Raw genomic sequence first — 16,714 nt, 5'->3', positions numbered from 1 at the left:
GCACGGGAGAGGCGATAGACAGAAATGAGGGATGAGATATAGGGTGGTGCAGAACTGTGGAGAGCTTTGTAGGTGAGAGAGATGAGTTTGCATTATATTCTGTGGTGAATGGGTAACCAGTGCAATGGCTGGCACAGGGTAGAGGCGTCGGTGAAGCGGCCTGATAGAAATATGACCCTGGCTGCTGCATTCAGGATGGATTGGAGAGGAGAGAGTTTGTTTAGAGGGAGACCGATCAGAAGAGAGTTGCAGTAGTCCAGACGAGAGTGAATAAGAGCGACTGTAAGAGTTTTTGCAGTATCAAATGTGAGAAAAGGTCGGATTCTGTAGATGTTTTTAAGGTGCAGGTGACATGAGCGAGTGAGTGATTGAATATGGGGAATAAAGGAAAGTTGTGTGTCAAATATGACTCCAAGACATAGAGCTTGCTTCTTGGAAGTTATGGTGGTACCACCCAAGGAAATTGAAAAGTCAGGTATAGGTAGGTTAGTAGAGGGAGGAAAAATAAGGAGTTCAGTTTTGGAGAGATTCAGCAATACATTTCTCTACAATGTAAACCCAGATATCTAAAATAAAAGTAGATCTGTACTCAGCATTATGGAGCCTTTACACAGATGGAATTAGTTTAGGGTATAATGATGACAGGTTTCCTTTAAAGAAAACCTATCATTTGATTCATGCTGTCCAAACCACAGGCAACATGAATCAGTGTCTAGCTGCATGATGGCACCCAGGTATGGTTTACTCTGAAACGCTCTGGAAGCTGCTATGTGACTGCTTGCTGATTCTTTTAGATAGTTTCATGAATCTGTCTTCTAGAGTTTAACCTTGTCAAGTGTTTATACTTCTTTGTGTTCTTATTAAATATTTCAGTTTAGGAGTTTAATAACATACTTTATCCAGCTCAGAGAATTCAATCCTTTCCTCTTGACTGCAGCTACGACCAATGGGCGAAATATTCAACATTCCGTTGCGAAATTCAATGAACGTTCCCCTGCAGATAGGTAAGAAAAACAGCGTAATATAACGTATTAAAAAAAAACAGAGTATTAAAATATTATGACTTATTCAGAACGTAGATAAACTAGTGAGCAATGCATAGTTCAGACAAATGTACATAAGTTCAGTTATGACAAAGGTGATGGTGACAGCTCATTTTCTCAGCAGTTCATACCATCTACATGGGCAGAGACACCGATATGCTGAAGCACTGTCAACATGACATCAACGCTGCAGACAATAAAAGACACTGGGAGCAGCGGCAGAGACTTGGGACTGGACCTAGAGAGGGTGAGTAAGGCATAGTTGTTTTTTTACAACAAACCGCCTACAGATCCAACTATCTTGATAATGGAAAATCTCTTTAATTCATTGATACAATGACTGAATTATAGTCAACATTGTTACTCAAGCTACACAGTAAGGCTTCATTCAGATGAGAAAAAAATGTCCATTTTTCATCAGTGTGGCAAAAAAAGTAATAATTTTCAAATTTCTCCTACCCATTAGCAGTAAAACAATGTACTGCCTAAGGCCACGGCCTCACTATCAGTATTTGGTCAGTATTCGGTCAGTATTTTTTCTCAGCAGTGGGAGCCAAAACCAGGAGTGGGTGATAGATGCAGAATTGGTGACTTGTTTCTATTATACCTTTTCTCTGATTGTTCCTCATCTGGTTTTGGCTCCCACTCCTGAGAAAAAATACTGATCAAATACTGATAGTGGGGCGGTGGCCTTAGGATGACATACAAATGGTTTATGAGCGCTATCTGTCAGTGGGTAAGTTCGATTGCAAATTGGGTGAAAAACTGACACTCATATACCCCTATGGATTGTAATGGATACGTGTACAAACAAAGATGGTGCCCGTATGTGATTCACAGACATCTTAATGCGACCTTAATGATCTGTCTTACTTTAAAGGGAATCTGTCAGCAGGTTTTTGTTATTTAATCTGAGAGCAGCATAATATTGGGTCAGAGAGCCTGATTCCAGACATATGTCACTTGATCGACTGTGTGCTGTAGTTTCAATACAATCAATGTTTTATCAGCAGGAGGTTATCACTGCTGGACTAGGTGTTGTGTGCATTGCAGTCAGGCTAATCTGTGTAACCCCGCCCCCACCAATGATTGGCACTTTGCTGACAATGTCCAGTGCACACTGTGGAAGCTGCCAATCAGAGGTGTGGGCGGGTTATACACAGCTCAGCATCCTGCACTGCTACATCTACAACAGAGAAAACTGATCTATCAAAACTGCAGCAAGCAGCCTAGTAAGTGACACATCGCTGGAATCAGGGTCTCTGCCCCTATATTATGCTGCTCTCAGATTCCATAGTAAAAATCTGGTGACAGATTCCCTTTAAAGAACTTTTTTTTTTTTTTTTTTAAGGAAAACTGTTTTCTCTCATTATTTCAGCTTAAATACCTTCTTCAGGGTCTAAATCTTAAAGGGAACCTGTCACCAGAAAAAAACACTATTAACATGCAGCTATGGGGTTAATCTGCAGGGTAATAGCGTTACTAACCTGCCGAATGCCTGCACTTAGCCGATCACTGTGGGGGGGAAATAAACTTTATTCTCCCTGGCAGCATTCAAGTTTCAAGCACTGGGGCAGCGCCGTCATGGGTTTAGTCACTGCTCTGAGAATACAGAATGATGACTGAACCAGCTCCAGCGCCGCCATATGACTGAAATCCGTATGCTGCCAGGGGGAATAAAGTTAGTTTGGCTAAGTGCAGGCACCGGGTAGGTTAGTAACACTATTACCCTGCAGATTAACCCCATTTCTGTAGGTTAATAGCGTTTTTTCTGGTGGCAGGTTCCCTTTAAATAGAACAGACATCCTCTCTTAATGGAAATAGACTAATGTCCTGGTCGCTCTCACTTTCAAATATGGAAGAATAGACTTAATCTATTACTCTGAAATGATCCTTATCCTCCAGTGCTATAGGAGGAGAAACCATCTCTGGTCACATGTGAAAAACTAACAGACATGTGAATTGGGCCTAAGAGATGGTATGTAGAATTATTTTACATTCAGGGTCTATAGAAAGCTGGGGGAAATTAATATGGACTTTGTAATGATTACACATAGCAGGCTTAGATCCATATTCAGCAGACAGAACCACACGTGATCGGCTAAGCTACAAAAGCTCAGCAGGCAGTATCATGCAGGGCGAGGCTTGGATACAAATCTCAGCAAACAGTGTTGTACTTGAAATTAAGGTTGACACCCAGCTATTATTCTCATCAAAAGGCCTGTACTCATTCATAGTCACATGTACTTATCAAAGACCATAAGAGAGTTGTCCAGGTCTTAGATATTGACGGTCATCTATATCAGACTGATTTAGGGTCACCTGTCCCCCCATGTTCAGCTGTGCAGGGGTCTCACTGTAGCCAGAGGTGAAGCAGATCTCAGCTCCTAGCATTATGTAGTGTTTTTTTCCCCACATACAAACATGTCCGCTCATGTGTGCTGTGTACACAATGGGGTGGAGGCGCGAAGGGTAAATTTGCACAGCCACATGCACACATTCAGTATTTGGTGAGTTTTTTACCTCAGTATTTGTAAGCTAAAACCAGGAGTGGGTGATAAATACAGAAGTGGTGACGTGTTTCTATTATACTTTTCCTCTGATTGTTCCCCTCCTGGTTTTGGCTTACAAATACTGAGGTAAAAAACTCACCAAATACTGAATGTGTGAACGTAGCCTTAGTATGTAATTTTAGGACTTGGTTCACGTGGTATAATTAGGGGTGTTGCAGAATGCATTGCAGAAAAACTTGTCACATTTTCTGCAGTTTCACTGCAGATTCTCTAGAAGTATTCTACCTCATCTAAAGTCAGCCAAATTATTATTATAAAAATAATAATAATAATAATTCCCTTGAAGAGCATGAGCCCACAATTGACCTTCCTATATTGTGCAGTAAGTGTAATAAGCCCTGGAGCCCCAGTATTGTCCATGACCCCGGGCCAAGCGGAGCCATAATATGGCTGACTGTGCATGAGTCCTCCTACCTGACATAATGGCTAATGTGGTTGTTACAAGGGGCCGGATGTCTGAACACAACATTTTGTCATGTTATTTCCTATTTCCATTTTAAAAATTAACAGAGGAGTTTTATAAAAATGAAGCAGGTGTCCATGGCAACCAGTCATATTCCAGATCTAATTTTTCAGAGGCTCTTTGAAATTCAAGACATAATCATAAAGTAGTAATAAATCTGGTCCATACTGTTGTATTGCGGTTTTCTTGGTCAGCAGTATTGTTTCAGAAAGTAACATGCTGTAGGTCAGGCGTTTTGGGGGCTTCTTACAAGAGTCTTCTCAATAGGACTTAAAGGAAAGGTGTCATTAGATTCCTACTGCCCGAAGCACAGGCAGCAAGGATCAGAGAGCAGCTGTAGCCGGGTATGTCTGACTCTGAAACGCTGTGGAGAATTCAGGGTATTGATACTGCAGAGAGCCGGCCTCTCTCATGTGTGTACATAGGAGCGGAGCAGGGAGGAGCCGGCCTAGGACCCCATCAGACTAGTCAGGTCTCTCCCTATAGTCCCTGGAAAGGTTGTGCACTCTAATAAACTGCAGGGTTTCACAGTAATAAATACCTGTCAGCAATAACGCAGCTCTGATTCATGCTGCACATTGTTTTGGCAAAATATATCTAATGACAAGTTCCCTGGAATCTGTCAGAACGTTCCATCCCTGAAACTGTTTATATAGTCATGTTGCCCTCTGAATGACAATGTCACCCACATCTTTACTGATGCAATCTGTTGCTTCCCTGACTGAAAAAACGCTGGTTTAATTCATATACAAATGAGGCTTAAAGGGAACCTGTCAGGTCATAGAAGCCTATTGACCCGTAGATATACAGTAAAGGAAATAATTATTTGATCCCTTGCTGTTTTTGTAAGTTTGCCCACTGACAAAAACATGAACAGTCTATAATTTTAAGGGTAGGTTAATTTTAACATTGAGAAATAGAATATCCCAAAAAAAATCAAGAAAATCACATTGTATAAATTAGTTACATTTATTTGCATTTTGCAGTGAGAAATAAGTATTTGATCCCCTACAAACCATTATGAGTTCTGGCTGTTACAGACCAGTTAGACGCTCCTAATCAAATCGTTACCTGCATTAAAGACAGCTGTCTTATATAGTCACCTGTATAAAAGACTCCTGTCCACAGACTCAATTAATCAGTCAGACTCTAACCTCTACAACATGGGCAAGATCAAAGAGCTTTCTAAGGATGTCAGGGACAAGATCATAGACCTGCCCAAAGCTGGAATAGGCTACAAAACCATAAGTAAGAGGCTGGGTGAGAAGGAGACAATGGTTGGTGCAATAGTAAGAAAATGGAAGAAATACAAAATGACTGTCAATCCACATCGATCTGGGGTACCATGCAAAATCTCACCTCGTGGGGTATCCTTAATCATGAGGAAGGTAAGAGATCAGCCTAAAACTACACGGGGTAACTTGTTAATGATCTCAAGGCAGCTGGGACCACAGTCACCAAGAAAACCATTGGTAACACATTATGCCTTAAAGGTTTAAAATCCTGCAGTGCCCGCAGGGTCCCCCTGCTCAAGAAGGTACATGTGCAGGCCCGTCTGAAGTTTGTCAACGAACACCTGGATGATTCTATGAGTTATTGGGAGAAGGTGCTGTGGTAATATGAGACAAAAATTGAGCTCTTTGGCATTAACTCAACTCACCGTGTTTGGAGGAAGAGAAATGCTGCCTATGACCCAAAGAACACCGTCCAAACTGTCAAGCATGGAGGTGGAAACATTATGTATTGGGGGTGTTTCTCATCTAAGGGCACAGGACTACTTCACTGCATCAATAGGAGAATGGATGGAGCCATGTACTGTAAAATCCTGAGTGACAACCCCCTTCCCTCCGCCAGGACATTAAAAATGGGTCGTGGCTGGGTCTTCCAGCAAGACAATGACCCAAAACATACAGCCAGGGCAACAAAGGAGTGGCTCAAAAAGAAGCACAGTAAGGTCATGGAGTGGCCTAGCCAGTCTCCAGACCTTAATCCCATAGAAAACTTAGGCTGAGTGCCCACGTAGCGTTTTTCAAGCGTTTATGCTGCGGAATTTCCGCAGCATAAACGCTTGTGAAACGCTAGGTAATCCACCCCCCATGGTCCCCAAGGGGATTCCGCATGTTCTATGCACATGCTGCGGATTTTTCCGCAGCGTTTATGCTGCGTACAAAAATCCGCAGCATGTCATTTAATTTTGCGGAAGCGCAGCGGAACTCCCGCCATTGACTTGCATAGAGACGCATAGAAACCGCGACTGTACATTTTTAAAAGCGGCTTCTATGCGTCTCTATGTGCGGATGGTACCCAGTTCTGGAGGAGAGGAGACTCTCATCCAGACCTGGGTACCATTGTACCTGTAAAAAAAGAATAAAATAACAAATAAAGTTATATTCACCTGTCCGGCGTCTTCTCTCTGAATGCCGGCATCGCTTGAGGACCTGCGGTGACGTCACAGTCATGTGACCGCAGGCCCTTCACCGCTCTGTCTCGCGATATGCCGGCATCCATGAACCAGACAGGAACGAGCGCTGCAGCCACGCCGGGGCCTCGGGGGTGAGTATAGCTTTATTTGTTTTCATTTTTACGGTTCACACTATATAAATCCATGCTGTGTGCATGGATTTATACAGTGTGACCTAGTTGTCAAGCACTTTCCAAGTGATGCTATCGCCTGGAAAGCGCTTGTCAATCTGCATGCGGAAACGCATGTGAATCCGCATGTGGATCCGCATGTATTCTGCAGGAAAAACGCATGCACAATCTGCATGCGTTTTTTCTGCCAGGGAGATGCAGAAATGCTGCTGAAATTTTCTGCTTCATTTCTGCATCGTGGGCACATAGCCTTATGGAGGGAGTTGAAGCTCCGAGTTGCCAAGCGACAGCCTCAAAATCTTAAGGATTTAGAGATGATCTGCAAAGAGGAGTGGACCAAAAATCCTCCTGACATGTGCGCACCCCTCATCATCAACTACAAAAAAACGTCTGACTGCTGTGCTTGCCAACGAGGGTTTTGCCACCAAGTATTAAGTGTTGTTTGCCAGAGGGATCAAATACTTATTTCTCAATGAAAAATGCAAATAAATTTATCTAATTTATACAATGTGATTTTCTTGATTTTTTTTGGATATTCTATCTCTCAATGTTAAAATTAACCTACCCTTAAAATTATAGACTGTTAATGTCTTTGTCAGTGGGCAAACTTACAAAAACAGCAAGGGATCAAATAATTATTTCCTACCCTGTATGGTTAATCTGCATGTTAATAGCGTTAGGAAGCTGTCCGGCTGATGTACTGAATGTGTGGCACCCGGGAAAAAATTAACTTTATTCCCCGCCGGAGCTGCTGGCTTTCACTCATACAGGTATGCACGGATTGGCTTCAGTCACGGCACCGTGAGCACAACCTTACACTTTGATTGCCACAGAGCTGGCACCTGCTTACAGTCGCCGATCACAGTATAGTATACTGAAGCCACACTGGCATGGACGAATGACTGAAAGCCGGAGGCTCTTGCGAGGAATAAAGTTAATTTTCAGTACTGTGGCAGGGCACCATCATAATGCTACTAACCTGCAGATTACCCCATTATCTGCAGGTTAACAGCGTTATCCAACCTGACAGGTTCCCTTTAACCTTTAGCCTCGCTGGCTCTGTTCAAGCCCTGTTAGTGGAGCCCTACTTTCCTCGGCTTGACTGAAAGCTCACTGGCTTGACAACACAGTTTGTGAGCTGTCAGTCAAGCATAGGAAGGTGGGGCCGGGCAGGGACTAGAATCAAGAAGTTTGGGTTTGGACAGTTTTGAAAACTGAAGTAAAAATATATATTACAAATGTAACAAGATAGAAACAGGAATAGAAACAACACCAAAACTGCTTGTAAAAATGCTTTGCAAAACACATGAAATTCATGGTGTTTGATTTTAAATATGTGAAAAAAATGAACATGAATGAGGCCTAATGGCTTTTGCTAATTACCGTTTCTTAGGCAGCTTGAGCGTAGCAATGTAGCTGAGACAGAAGTTAATGAGATCTTGTAGCAGATCCTCCCCAAGATGATTTTGGATGGCCTGAAAAAGTGTATAGGTGTTATAACCAAACATGACATATTACAAGTATATTGCAATGGTAAATTACTACATAATAGTAGTAATATACACAAGATTAAAGGGGAGGGTGCGACCACAACTGAGCATAACGGGAAGGTTAGGTCCTCCTGGGAAATATGGCGGAGCAGGCTATTCCACCCATATTGCCCGTCTATGCCGCTTACAGTGGGCCATTGTTCAGTCTTGTGAGTGGGCAGGCTGTAGCAGCAGCTGATCCTTCCTCCTTAGTTGGCATACAGTGCAGGGACCTGCAGAGGGGAGAGGAGGAGAAAAGAGCAGCAGGCACAATCAGCTACACCATAATGGATCTGTGACACCCCAGGGGTCTGGTTGCCACAGTGATAGAGATATTACGTCTGAGAGCAGGTGGGAGGTCTCTTGGTCAGGGATCCTATGCATGCCACACCTCCTGCCCAGTCCTGGGAGGGGAAGAACTTCCCCTATATAAACCTAGGGCTGAGGCAGGGTTAGTGAGTAGAGAAGAAGTAGAGACAGAGAAAAGAAGCAAATATAGGAACAGAACATCAGGAGCTCTGTGGGAGCAGTGTTACAAGGAGTCAGGGGCTGGCAGCTGCAGAGCTCACCCTGACTGAGAAGATTTCTTACCGGACCCGGAGTCCGAGGCTGTGGGGACTAACTCCTACCCAGCAGCAGAATCCGTCAGGCAGGGGATTCCAGGTCCTCTGGCCAAGAAACCCGAAGGCACGGTCACACGCATGGGACCAGCACCGCCGTCGTGGAGCGGAAGCTACTAGAAGGCCCCGAGTCACTGGCCATACGGGTGAGCACCACACGGTACACTCAGGGACGTGGGCTACTTATACCCGCCTCTAGCAAGGTAGCCAGAAGAGTACAGTTAGTTTGGGAGGCCTACAACTCCGCCTGGCCAGGGGAGATCCCATCTGCTCAAGGACTGACCAGGCCCCAATCGCTAGCCAGTACTCCGGGAGGGTCTATCTTTGTCACCAGTAAAGACCCTGAACTACACCGTACCGTCTCCGAGTGGTTCCTGCTACCCCCATCATCCACGTCGGCTGCCCTGAGGCCATACCCCTCCCGTTGGGGGTTATACTATCACGCTGCACAATCCTACCACCGGCCTCAGCGGTCTGCCCTGCAGCAGCAGCTCCTTAGCTGTACTCAACGGGTGGCGTAGTCGTCCAACATCTACCGCTGATACATCGCCGCTCAGTTTGACTCCCTGGGCACGGACCGGGTCACCGCCACGAGACTACAACCCTCAACAGATCCGGCTCCGGGTAAGCTCCCGCGTGCGCAACGCAGCGCGACACAGGCCCAGGGGCGCGTCAACTTTTGGCGTAGTCGGCAGGATTTCGTGCCCGCAACCACCGGGTACTGCGTGCCTGAAAAAGACTGTTCAAACTTACCTGTGGTGAAGATTCCCGCCATCCGGCGCCATCTTCCGCTTCCTTCCCGCCATCGGTGGAGTTTTCCCGCCATCCGGCGCCATCTTCAGCCTTCTTCCCGCCATACGTGGAGTTTTCCCGCCATTGGACGCCATCTTGAGGACGCCGCGCGGGAAGAAGAGGGGCGTGGACTCCGAAAGCGCGCGAGAACTGAAGCCCCGCCTCACGTCCGGACGTGGCGTAAGGTCCTGGAAGGAGCCCAGCAGACGCCGACGTCACAGGAGCGCGACGGAAGGTCCTCAACCCTGACGATCCACTGCGGAGCCGCGGCCTACGGAAGAGGATCATCGCAAGGTAGGCCACGGTCCACTAGGGGGGAGAAGGATGTCTGATACGGAGGAGAGCTTCACCGCTTCAACCCCCGCCAGCGCCACCGCTGTTGCGGTCATGCCTTTCACCATGCCCTATATCCCGGGGGCAGCCTGGCTACCCCAGTACTCAGGGGAATCGCATACCCTGCATGACTTTAGAGAAAAGCTGGATAGCCTCTTCCAGGTGTACCCCCTTACAGAAGAGCAAAAAGTGAGCATCCTGGTGGCCCAATTAACCGGGGCAGCCCAAAGGGAGGTAAAGTCCTGGCCACCTGGGGGGAGGACTGTCGCAGGGATACTGGCCCGGCTGAGGGACACCTTTGATACCCGCACCTCAGCCGAGATCAAGCTCAGATTCTACGGGTGCAAACAGCGGGCACATGAGAGTATAAGGGACTATGCATTAAACCTACAAGAAGCCCTGAGAGCCATTAAGCAGACCGACCCTGACGGCGTGGGAGACGAGGACAGGCTGTTGACTGAACAATTTATAGAGGGTTTATATTGCAATGCCCACCGAACCCAGTTGCGGGCAATGGCCTTACAGGACCCTCATCTGGGATTTGCACAGTTCAAGGACAGAGCCATCCGGGTGCTCCGAGAACCGGCACCAGGTGGCGTTGTGACCCACAGACGCCCCACTACTACTTACCACCAGGAGGCGGCGCCCTTGTCGGCAGGGCCTGTGGGAGCTGATGCGCAGGCTTTGAGCAATGACCCGGCTCCAGACCTGCACCATCAGGTCCAAGAGCTAGCTAAGAGCGTTGCTGCGCTAACCCGAACTGTGCAGTCTTTACAGGTTTCTACTCCAGGGAAGATCCAGCTGGCATCCGGACCGGAGGACATCCCGTGGCGTCGACCAAGGAGGACCCCACCGGCCAGAGGAAGACCCAGCGACCGATACAACGAGGACGGACGACCCATCTGCCGCCGCTGTAATCAACCCGGACATATGGCAAGGTACTGTCCTTTAAACTGGCACAACCTAGGGTAGAGGGCCAACCCCTAGGAAAAAGATCATCAGGCCCATCGAACTGGCGCGACAAATATGTGGGAGGACGTCCAGTCTTGCCTGTGGTACTGGATGGCATTCCTATGAGTGCCCTACTGGACACCGGGTCACAGGTCACCACCATCCCGTACGTGCTCTTCAAGCAGTACTGGAATGACTCGGATATTACCCGCTACCCTGACGACGACTTGAGTATCATCGCCAGCAATGGTCAGCCCGTGCCACAGATCGGATTTAGAGAGGTGACCATTAAAATTGGTAGAGTTGAACTGGCAGCACAGGGACTGATCATTGTAGACATTGACAAACACGAGAGTCACCCAAAGATAACTCTAGGAACTAATGTAATTGAAAATTGTCTTGCAGAGGTGATTTTCCTTTTACAGCAGGTTGCCAAGAACGCCAGCTCCGGCGAGCAGTGAGTGCTCCAAAAAGAGATCCGGGCACTGATGCGACGGCAACAGGTGGAACTCTCCGGCGGTGAGATTGGTAGCGTGAGAATGTGTGACCCTTTCCCTATTGCCATGCCCCCAAAAAGTGAAATGATGATTTGGTGCCGGGCAGCTATTGGTCTGAGAGGTAGAGATTACCAGGCAATGGTAGAACCAGTTTACTCAGACAGTAGGCCCACCATCTTGACAGCACGGGGGGTGGTTAATGTACGCCATGGGAGGGTGCCCGTTCGCATAATCAATATCGGGAAGAGGGAAGTGTACCTGCCCCGGTATGCCACGCTAGCCAAATTATATACCATTAACCAAAATGCTATACAATCTGTGGAACCCTTGCCTCCATCTCACCCGGAGGAAGGTAACGGCTCTAAGAAAACAATGGAGGACTGGTGTCAGCAACTACATTTGGGTACTGACTCCACTCCCTCACACCAGAAACAGGGAGTCTATCGGGTGGTTCAAGAGTACGAGAGAGTGTTTAGTAAACACCCGTTAGACTTCGGGCGAGTAAAGGGGGTAGAACACCACATCCCCACGGGAGACCATCCTCCCATAAAAGAGAGGTATCGACCCGTACCCCCTGCACACTACCAACACGCCAAGGGGATGCTTAGAGACATGAAGGAGGCTGGGGTGATCAGGGATAGCTGTAGCCCCTGGGCAGCTCCACTAGTCTTAGTCAAAAAGAAAGACAACACCATGAGGATGTGTGTAGATTACCGGAAAATCAACCGTATCACACACAAGGATGCGTACCCCTTACCAAGGATAGAGGAGTCTTTGGCTGCTTTAAGATCTGCTAACTTCTTCTCTACCTTGGATCTCACTAGTGGGTACTGGCAGGTTCCTGTAGCAGAGGCGGACCGGGAGAAGACCGCATTCACCACCCGATGGGACTTAGCGAGTTTACCTGTATGCCGTTCGGACTCTGCAACGCACCAGGAACCTTCCAACGATTAATGGAGTGCTGTCTGGGCCACAGAAACTTCGAGACGGTCCTGTTGTACCTGGACGATGTCATCGTATATTCTAAGACTTATGAGGACCACCTGAAACACCTGGCGGAAGTGTTCGAAGCTCTGGCAAGCTACGGCCTAAAGGTGAAACCCTCCAAGTGTCACCTCCTGAAACCAAAGGTGCAGTACCTGGGACACGTGGTGAGCGCTGACGGAGTGGCTCCCGACCCTGATAAGAACACCGCAATTAAGGAATGGCCAAGTCCCTTCAGTGTAAAGGAAGTGCGGCAGTTCCTCGGGTTGGTAGGCTACTACCGCAGGTTCATCCCCGGTTTCACCAAAAAGGCAGCTGCTATGCAGGACCTCCTGATAGGCCAGTCCCGGAAGGCCAAGAACCAGAAGCCGCCCTTCAGATGGGAGAAGTTGGAAGAAGAGTCCTTCCGCCAGCTGAAGATGGCCCTCACGGGGGATGAAATCCTGGCGTACCCGGATTACAGCCAGCCCTTTATCCTCTACACCGACGCAAGTAACATCGGGCTAGGAGCCGTGCTGTCCCAGATCCAGCAGGGGAAAGAGCGAGTAATCGCTTACGCCAGCCGAAAACTGCGACCCACCGAAAGAAACCCTGAGAATTACAGCTCATTTAAGCTAGAGTTCCTGGCAGTGGTGTGGGCAGTCACCGAACGCTTTAAGCACTACCTCGCTTCTTCCCGGTTCGTCGTGTACACGGATAACAACCCGTTGACACACCTGGACACGGCAAGACTCGGTGCCCTAGAGCAGAGATGGATGGCCCGTCTGTCCAACTACGAGTTCACAATCAAATACCGGGCAGGACGCTCCAATACCAACGCGGACGCCCTGTCCAGGATGCCAAACCTACCGGACGTAGGAGAAGATCCAGAGGGACTGGAAGAAGTCGAACTCCCCGCGTTCCACCATCATGGGACTATCCAGTATTCCCATCGGGTAAGGAGTAAGCAAGCCGCTACGTTTAACCCCTTGCCTCACTACAACTGGGAGGAAACGCAAGACAGTGACCCTGCCGTCCGACTGGTGAAGGAGATGCTGACTCGGCCAGAGGCTCGCCTTGACCCAGACGCTCCGGAGGAAGCCAAACAACTGTGGGCTGAGAAGAGTCGACTGTTCCTTTACAAGGGGAAGTTGTGCCGCAGAATGGTTAACTCCCGGACGCATGAACTAATCTGGCAAGTAGTGGTGCCACGAAGAGACGCAGCCATGGTGATGGAGGCATACCACGACGGGGCTGGACACTTCGGATGGAAGAAGTTGGAGTTCCTGCTGCGCGGGCGGTTCCATTGGGTAGGCATGAGGGGAACCATCGAGAGGGTGCAGAGACTGTGGCCCGTGCAACCTGAGAAGGAAGGACCGTGCCAGCCAGAAGACTCCCCTGCAGTCCATCGTCACCCGGCAGCCGTTGGAACTGGTAGCCTTGGATCATGTAAAACTGACCCCAAGCAGAAGTGGCTACGTCTACGCGTTAACCATCGTGGATCATTACTCACGGTTCTTGGTTGTCGTCCCCGTCAAGGACTTAATGGCTCAAACAGCAGCTAGAGCCTTTCAGCAGCACTTCTGCCATCCACACGGGTACCCGGACCAAGTGCTGACGGACCAGGGACCTGCCTTTGAAGCGGAGGTCTTCCAGGAATTCTGCAATCTGTATGGCTGCCGGAAGATAAGGACGACACCCTATCATCCGCAAACTAATGGACTTTGTGAGAAAATGAACCAGGTGGTAATGGATCTTCTGAAAACGTTGCCCCTGGAAGAACGCAGTCTGTGGCCTGAGAAGCTGCCCGATCTGGTGGACCTATACAACCACATCCCAGTAGGTTCCACCAACTGTACCCCGGCTTACCTAATGAGGGCGAGACCTGGTAAGTTACCTGTTGACCTGGAAATGGGAGTCCTGACACCCGAGGACACTTCACCAGAAGCAGACTGGGACACAGAGAGGCAGCAGCAGTACCGGAAAGTACAGGAGAGCGTGGAGCGAAGTCTCTGTCAGGCTAGGGAGAGACAAGAGAAAACTTACAACCAGTATGCTCCCGCTGTTCCCCTGGTGCCCGGAGAGCAGGTCTTGAAGAGGAAAAGACGGCTCCACAAGTTGGACGACCAGTGGGAGAAGGACCTGTACACCGTACTGCCCTCAAGCCACGAGAACCCGAAGGTCTGTACCATCAGTAAAGACGGAGGGGAGACCACAGGCATTGTATCCCGGGATCACCTGAAGAAGTGTCCTGAACAGCTACGGAACCCTGAAGAGGAACAAGAAGACCATCGACCCGTAGAGGAAAGGGAAGATATGGTTAGTACTGTGCTCGGAGACTTCCCTCGGTCTTGGACTCAAGTCAATGGCGCAGTTGTGGTACCCGTACTCACCTTCCTCCAACCAGCATCCCAAGCACCTACGGAGCAACAGCTAGAGCTGGAAGAACAGCCGGTCCAGGAGGCAGAAGACCCCACACCAGCAGACCAGGAGGATCAACCCTCTGCTTATAGTGAACCTGCCATGCCTCTAGTGAGCCAAACGGCCCGGGGACAGCTGCTCAGTTTACCCTTGACAGTTCCTACACCCTGTAGTTCGGGGCTAGACAGTCAGCTCCGTAGGTCCACTAGGGCCACTAGAGGCCAGTTACCCGCACGATGGAGGATTTGAAGTGTATAAGTTGTTTTATTTATGGTTACCTGTTTTTCTTGTTGCTTGTAAATAATTATGTGTTTCTAGTTATTTTTAGGAATCCTTGGTGGATTTACCGGGAATCCTTGTACAATTAGTTGGAGCGTAACCCAGGATGGACTAAAAGACTGATAAGGACTCGGGGCAGGACAGACCCCTACCTGGTTACGTCTCCCTGTTTTGGTGAAATGGACACCTTTGTTTTCTTCAAAACTGCACCCGGTTGCGGACACGCCGTAACCATCTTTATGTGTTTTTCTTATTGTATTATTATTGTTTATACCTTGTTATGTTTTTTCTAAAAATATGTTTAGTCCCGGAGTACTAAAGTTCACTAGGGGGGAATGTGACACCCCAGGGGTCTGGTTGCCACAGTGATAGAGATATTACGTCTGAGAGCAGGTGGGAGGTCTCTTGGTCAGGGATCCTATGCATGCCACACCTCCTGCCCAGTCCTGGGAGGGGAAGAACTTCCCCTATATAAACCTAGGGCTGAGGCAGGGTTAGTGAGTAGAGAAGAAGTAGAGACAGAGAAAAGAAGCAAATATAGGAACAGAACATCAGGAGCTCTGTGGGAGCAGTGTTACAAGGAGTCAGGGGCTGGCAGCTGCAGAGCTCGCCCTGACTGAGAAGATTTCTTACCGGACCCGGAGTCCGAGGCTGTGGGGACTAACTCCTACCCAGCAGCAGAATCCGTCAGGCAGGGGATTCCAGGTCCTCTGGCCAAGAAACCCGAAGGCACGGTCACACGCATGGGACCAGCACCGCCGTCGTGGAGCGGAAGCTACTAGAAGGCCCCGAGTCACCGGCCATACGGGTGAGCACCACACGGTACACTCAGGGACGTGGGCTACTTATACCCGCCTCTAGCAAGGTAGCCAGAAGAGTACAGTTAGTTTGGGAGGCCTACAACTCCGCCTGGCCAGGGGAGATCCCATCTGCTCAAGGACTGACCAGGCCCCAATCGCTAGCCAGTACTCCGGGAGGGTCTATCTTTGTCACCAGTAAAGACCCTGAACTACACCGTACCGTCTCCGAGTGGTTCCTGCTACCCCCATCATCCACGTCGGCTGCCCTGAGGCCATACCCCTCCCGTTGGGGGTTATACTATCACGCTGCACAATCCTACCACCGGCCTCAGCGGTCTGCCCTGCAGCAGCAGCTCCTTAGCTGTACTCAACGGGTGGCGTAGTCGTCCAACATCTACCGCTGATACATCGCCGCTCAGTTTGACTCCCTGGGCACGGACCGGGTCACCGCCACGAGACTACAACCCTCAACAGATCCGGCTCCGGGTAAGCTCCCGCGTGCGCAACGCAGCGCGACACAGGCCCAGGGGCGCGTCAGATCCTCTCTTCCACAGGCCTGTAGCTCACAGCGTGTGTGCTGGGGTGACAGTCATCTGCAGCTTTAAAAAACACCTGTCACCAAGTCAAAAGTTGACAATTTTTATTTTATTCCTGCTGTTTTTCCCAAGAGTATTTTGTGGTTTGTTTGTTTTTTAATCTGCCATATGATTCTAGAGATATGGGCCTTTTTAGTAAGAGCTAATTTTTATGTTCTTTACCAAGAGGACGTGGCTAACAGGATTCTCTGAGGTGGTGGAGGTGGGGGAGGTCTTTGGTCTGCTCTGCAGTATTACCCTATGAGCCAAGCCCCTTTGGTAA

General features: G+C 48.6%; 1 protein-coding gene across 1 annotated transcript in view; it reads right to left on the bottom strand.

Annotated features, from left to right (window-relative positions):
- PMM1 (phosphomannomutase 1) overlaps positions 1 to 16,714 on the bottom strand; it is a 68,310-nt gene that overhangs the window by 10,852 nt on the left and 40,744 nt on the right. The window contains exons 4-5 of the mRNA XM_073644219.1: positions 8,055 to 8,146; positions 895 to 994 (exon numbers count right to left, since the gene is read on the bottom strand). Coding sequence (XP_073500320.1) covers positions 895 to 994; positions 8,055 to 8,146 — 192 coding nt within the window. The remainder of the gene's footprint in view (positions 1 to 894; positions 995 to 8,054; positions 8,147 to 16,714) is intronic.

This window comes from Phyllobates terribilis, unplaced genomic scaffold, assembly GCF_046119375.1.
Source record: "Phyllobates terribilis strain yellow unplaced genomic scaffold, ASM4611937v1 Scaffold_8__6_contigs__length_399053987, whole genome shotgun sequence".
Lineage (NCBI taxonomy): Eukaryota > Metazoa > Chordata > Amphibia > Anura > Dendrobatidae > Phyllobates > Phyllobates terribilis.
The sequence above is the reverse complement of the archived record's forward strand: the minus strand, read 5'-3'. Positions and strand labels throughout refer to the sequence as shown.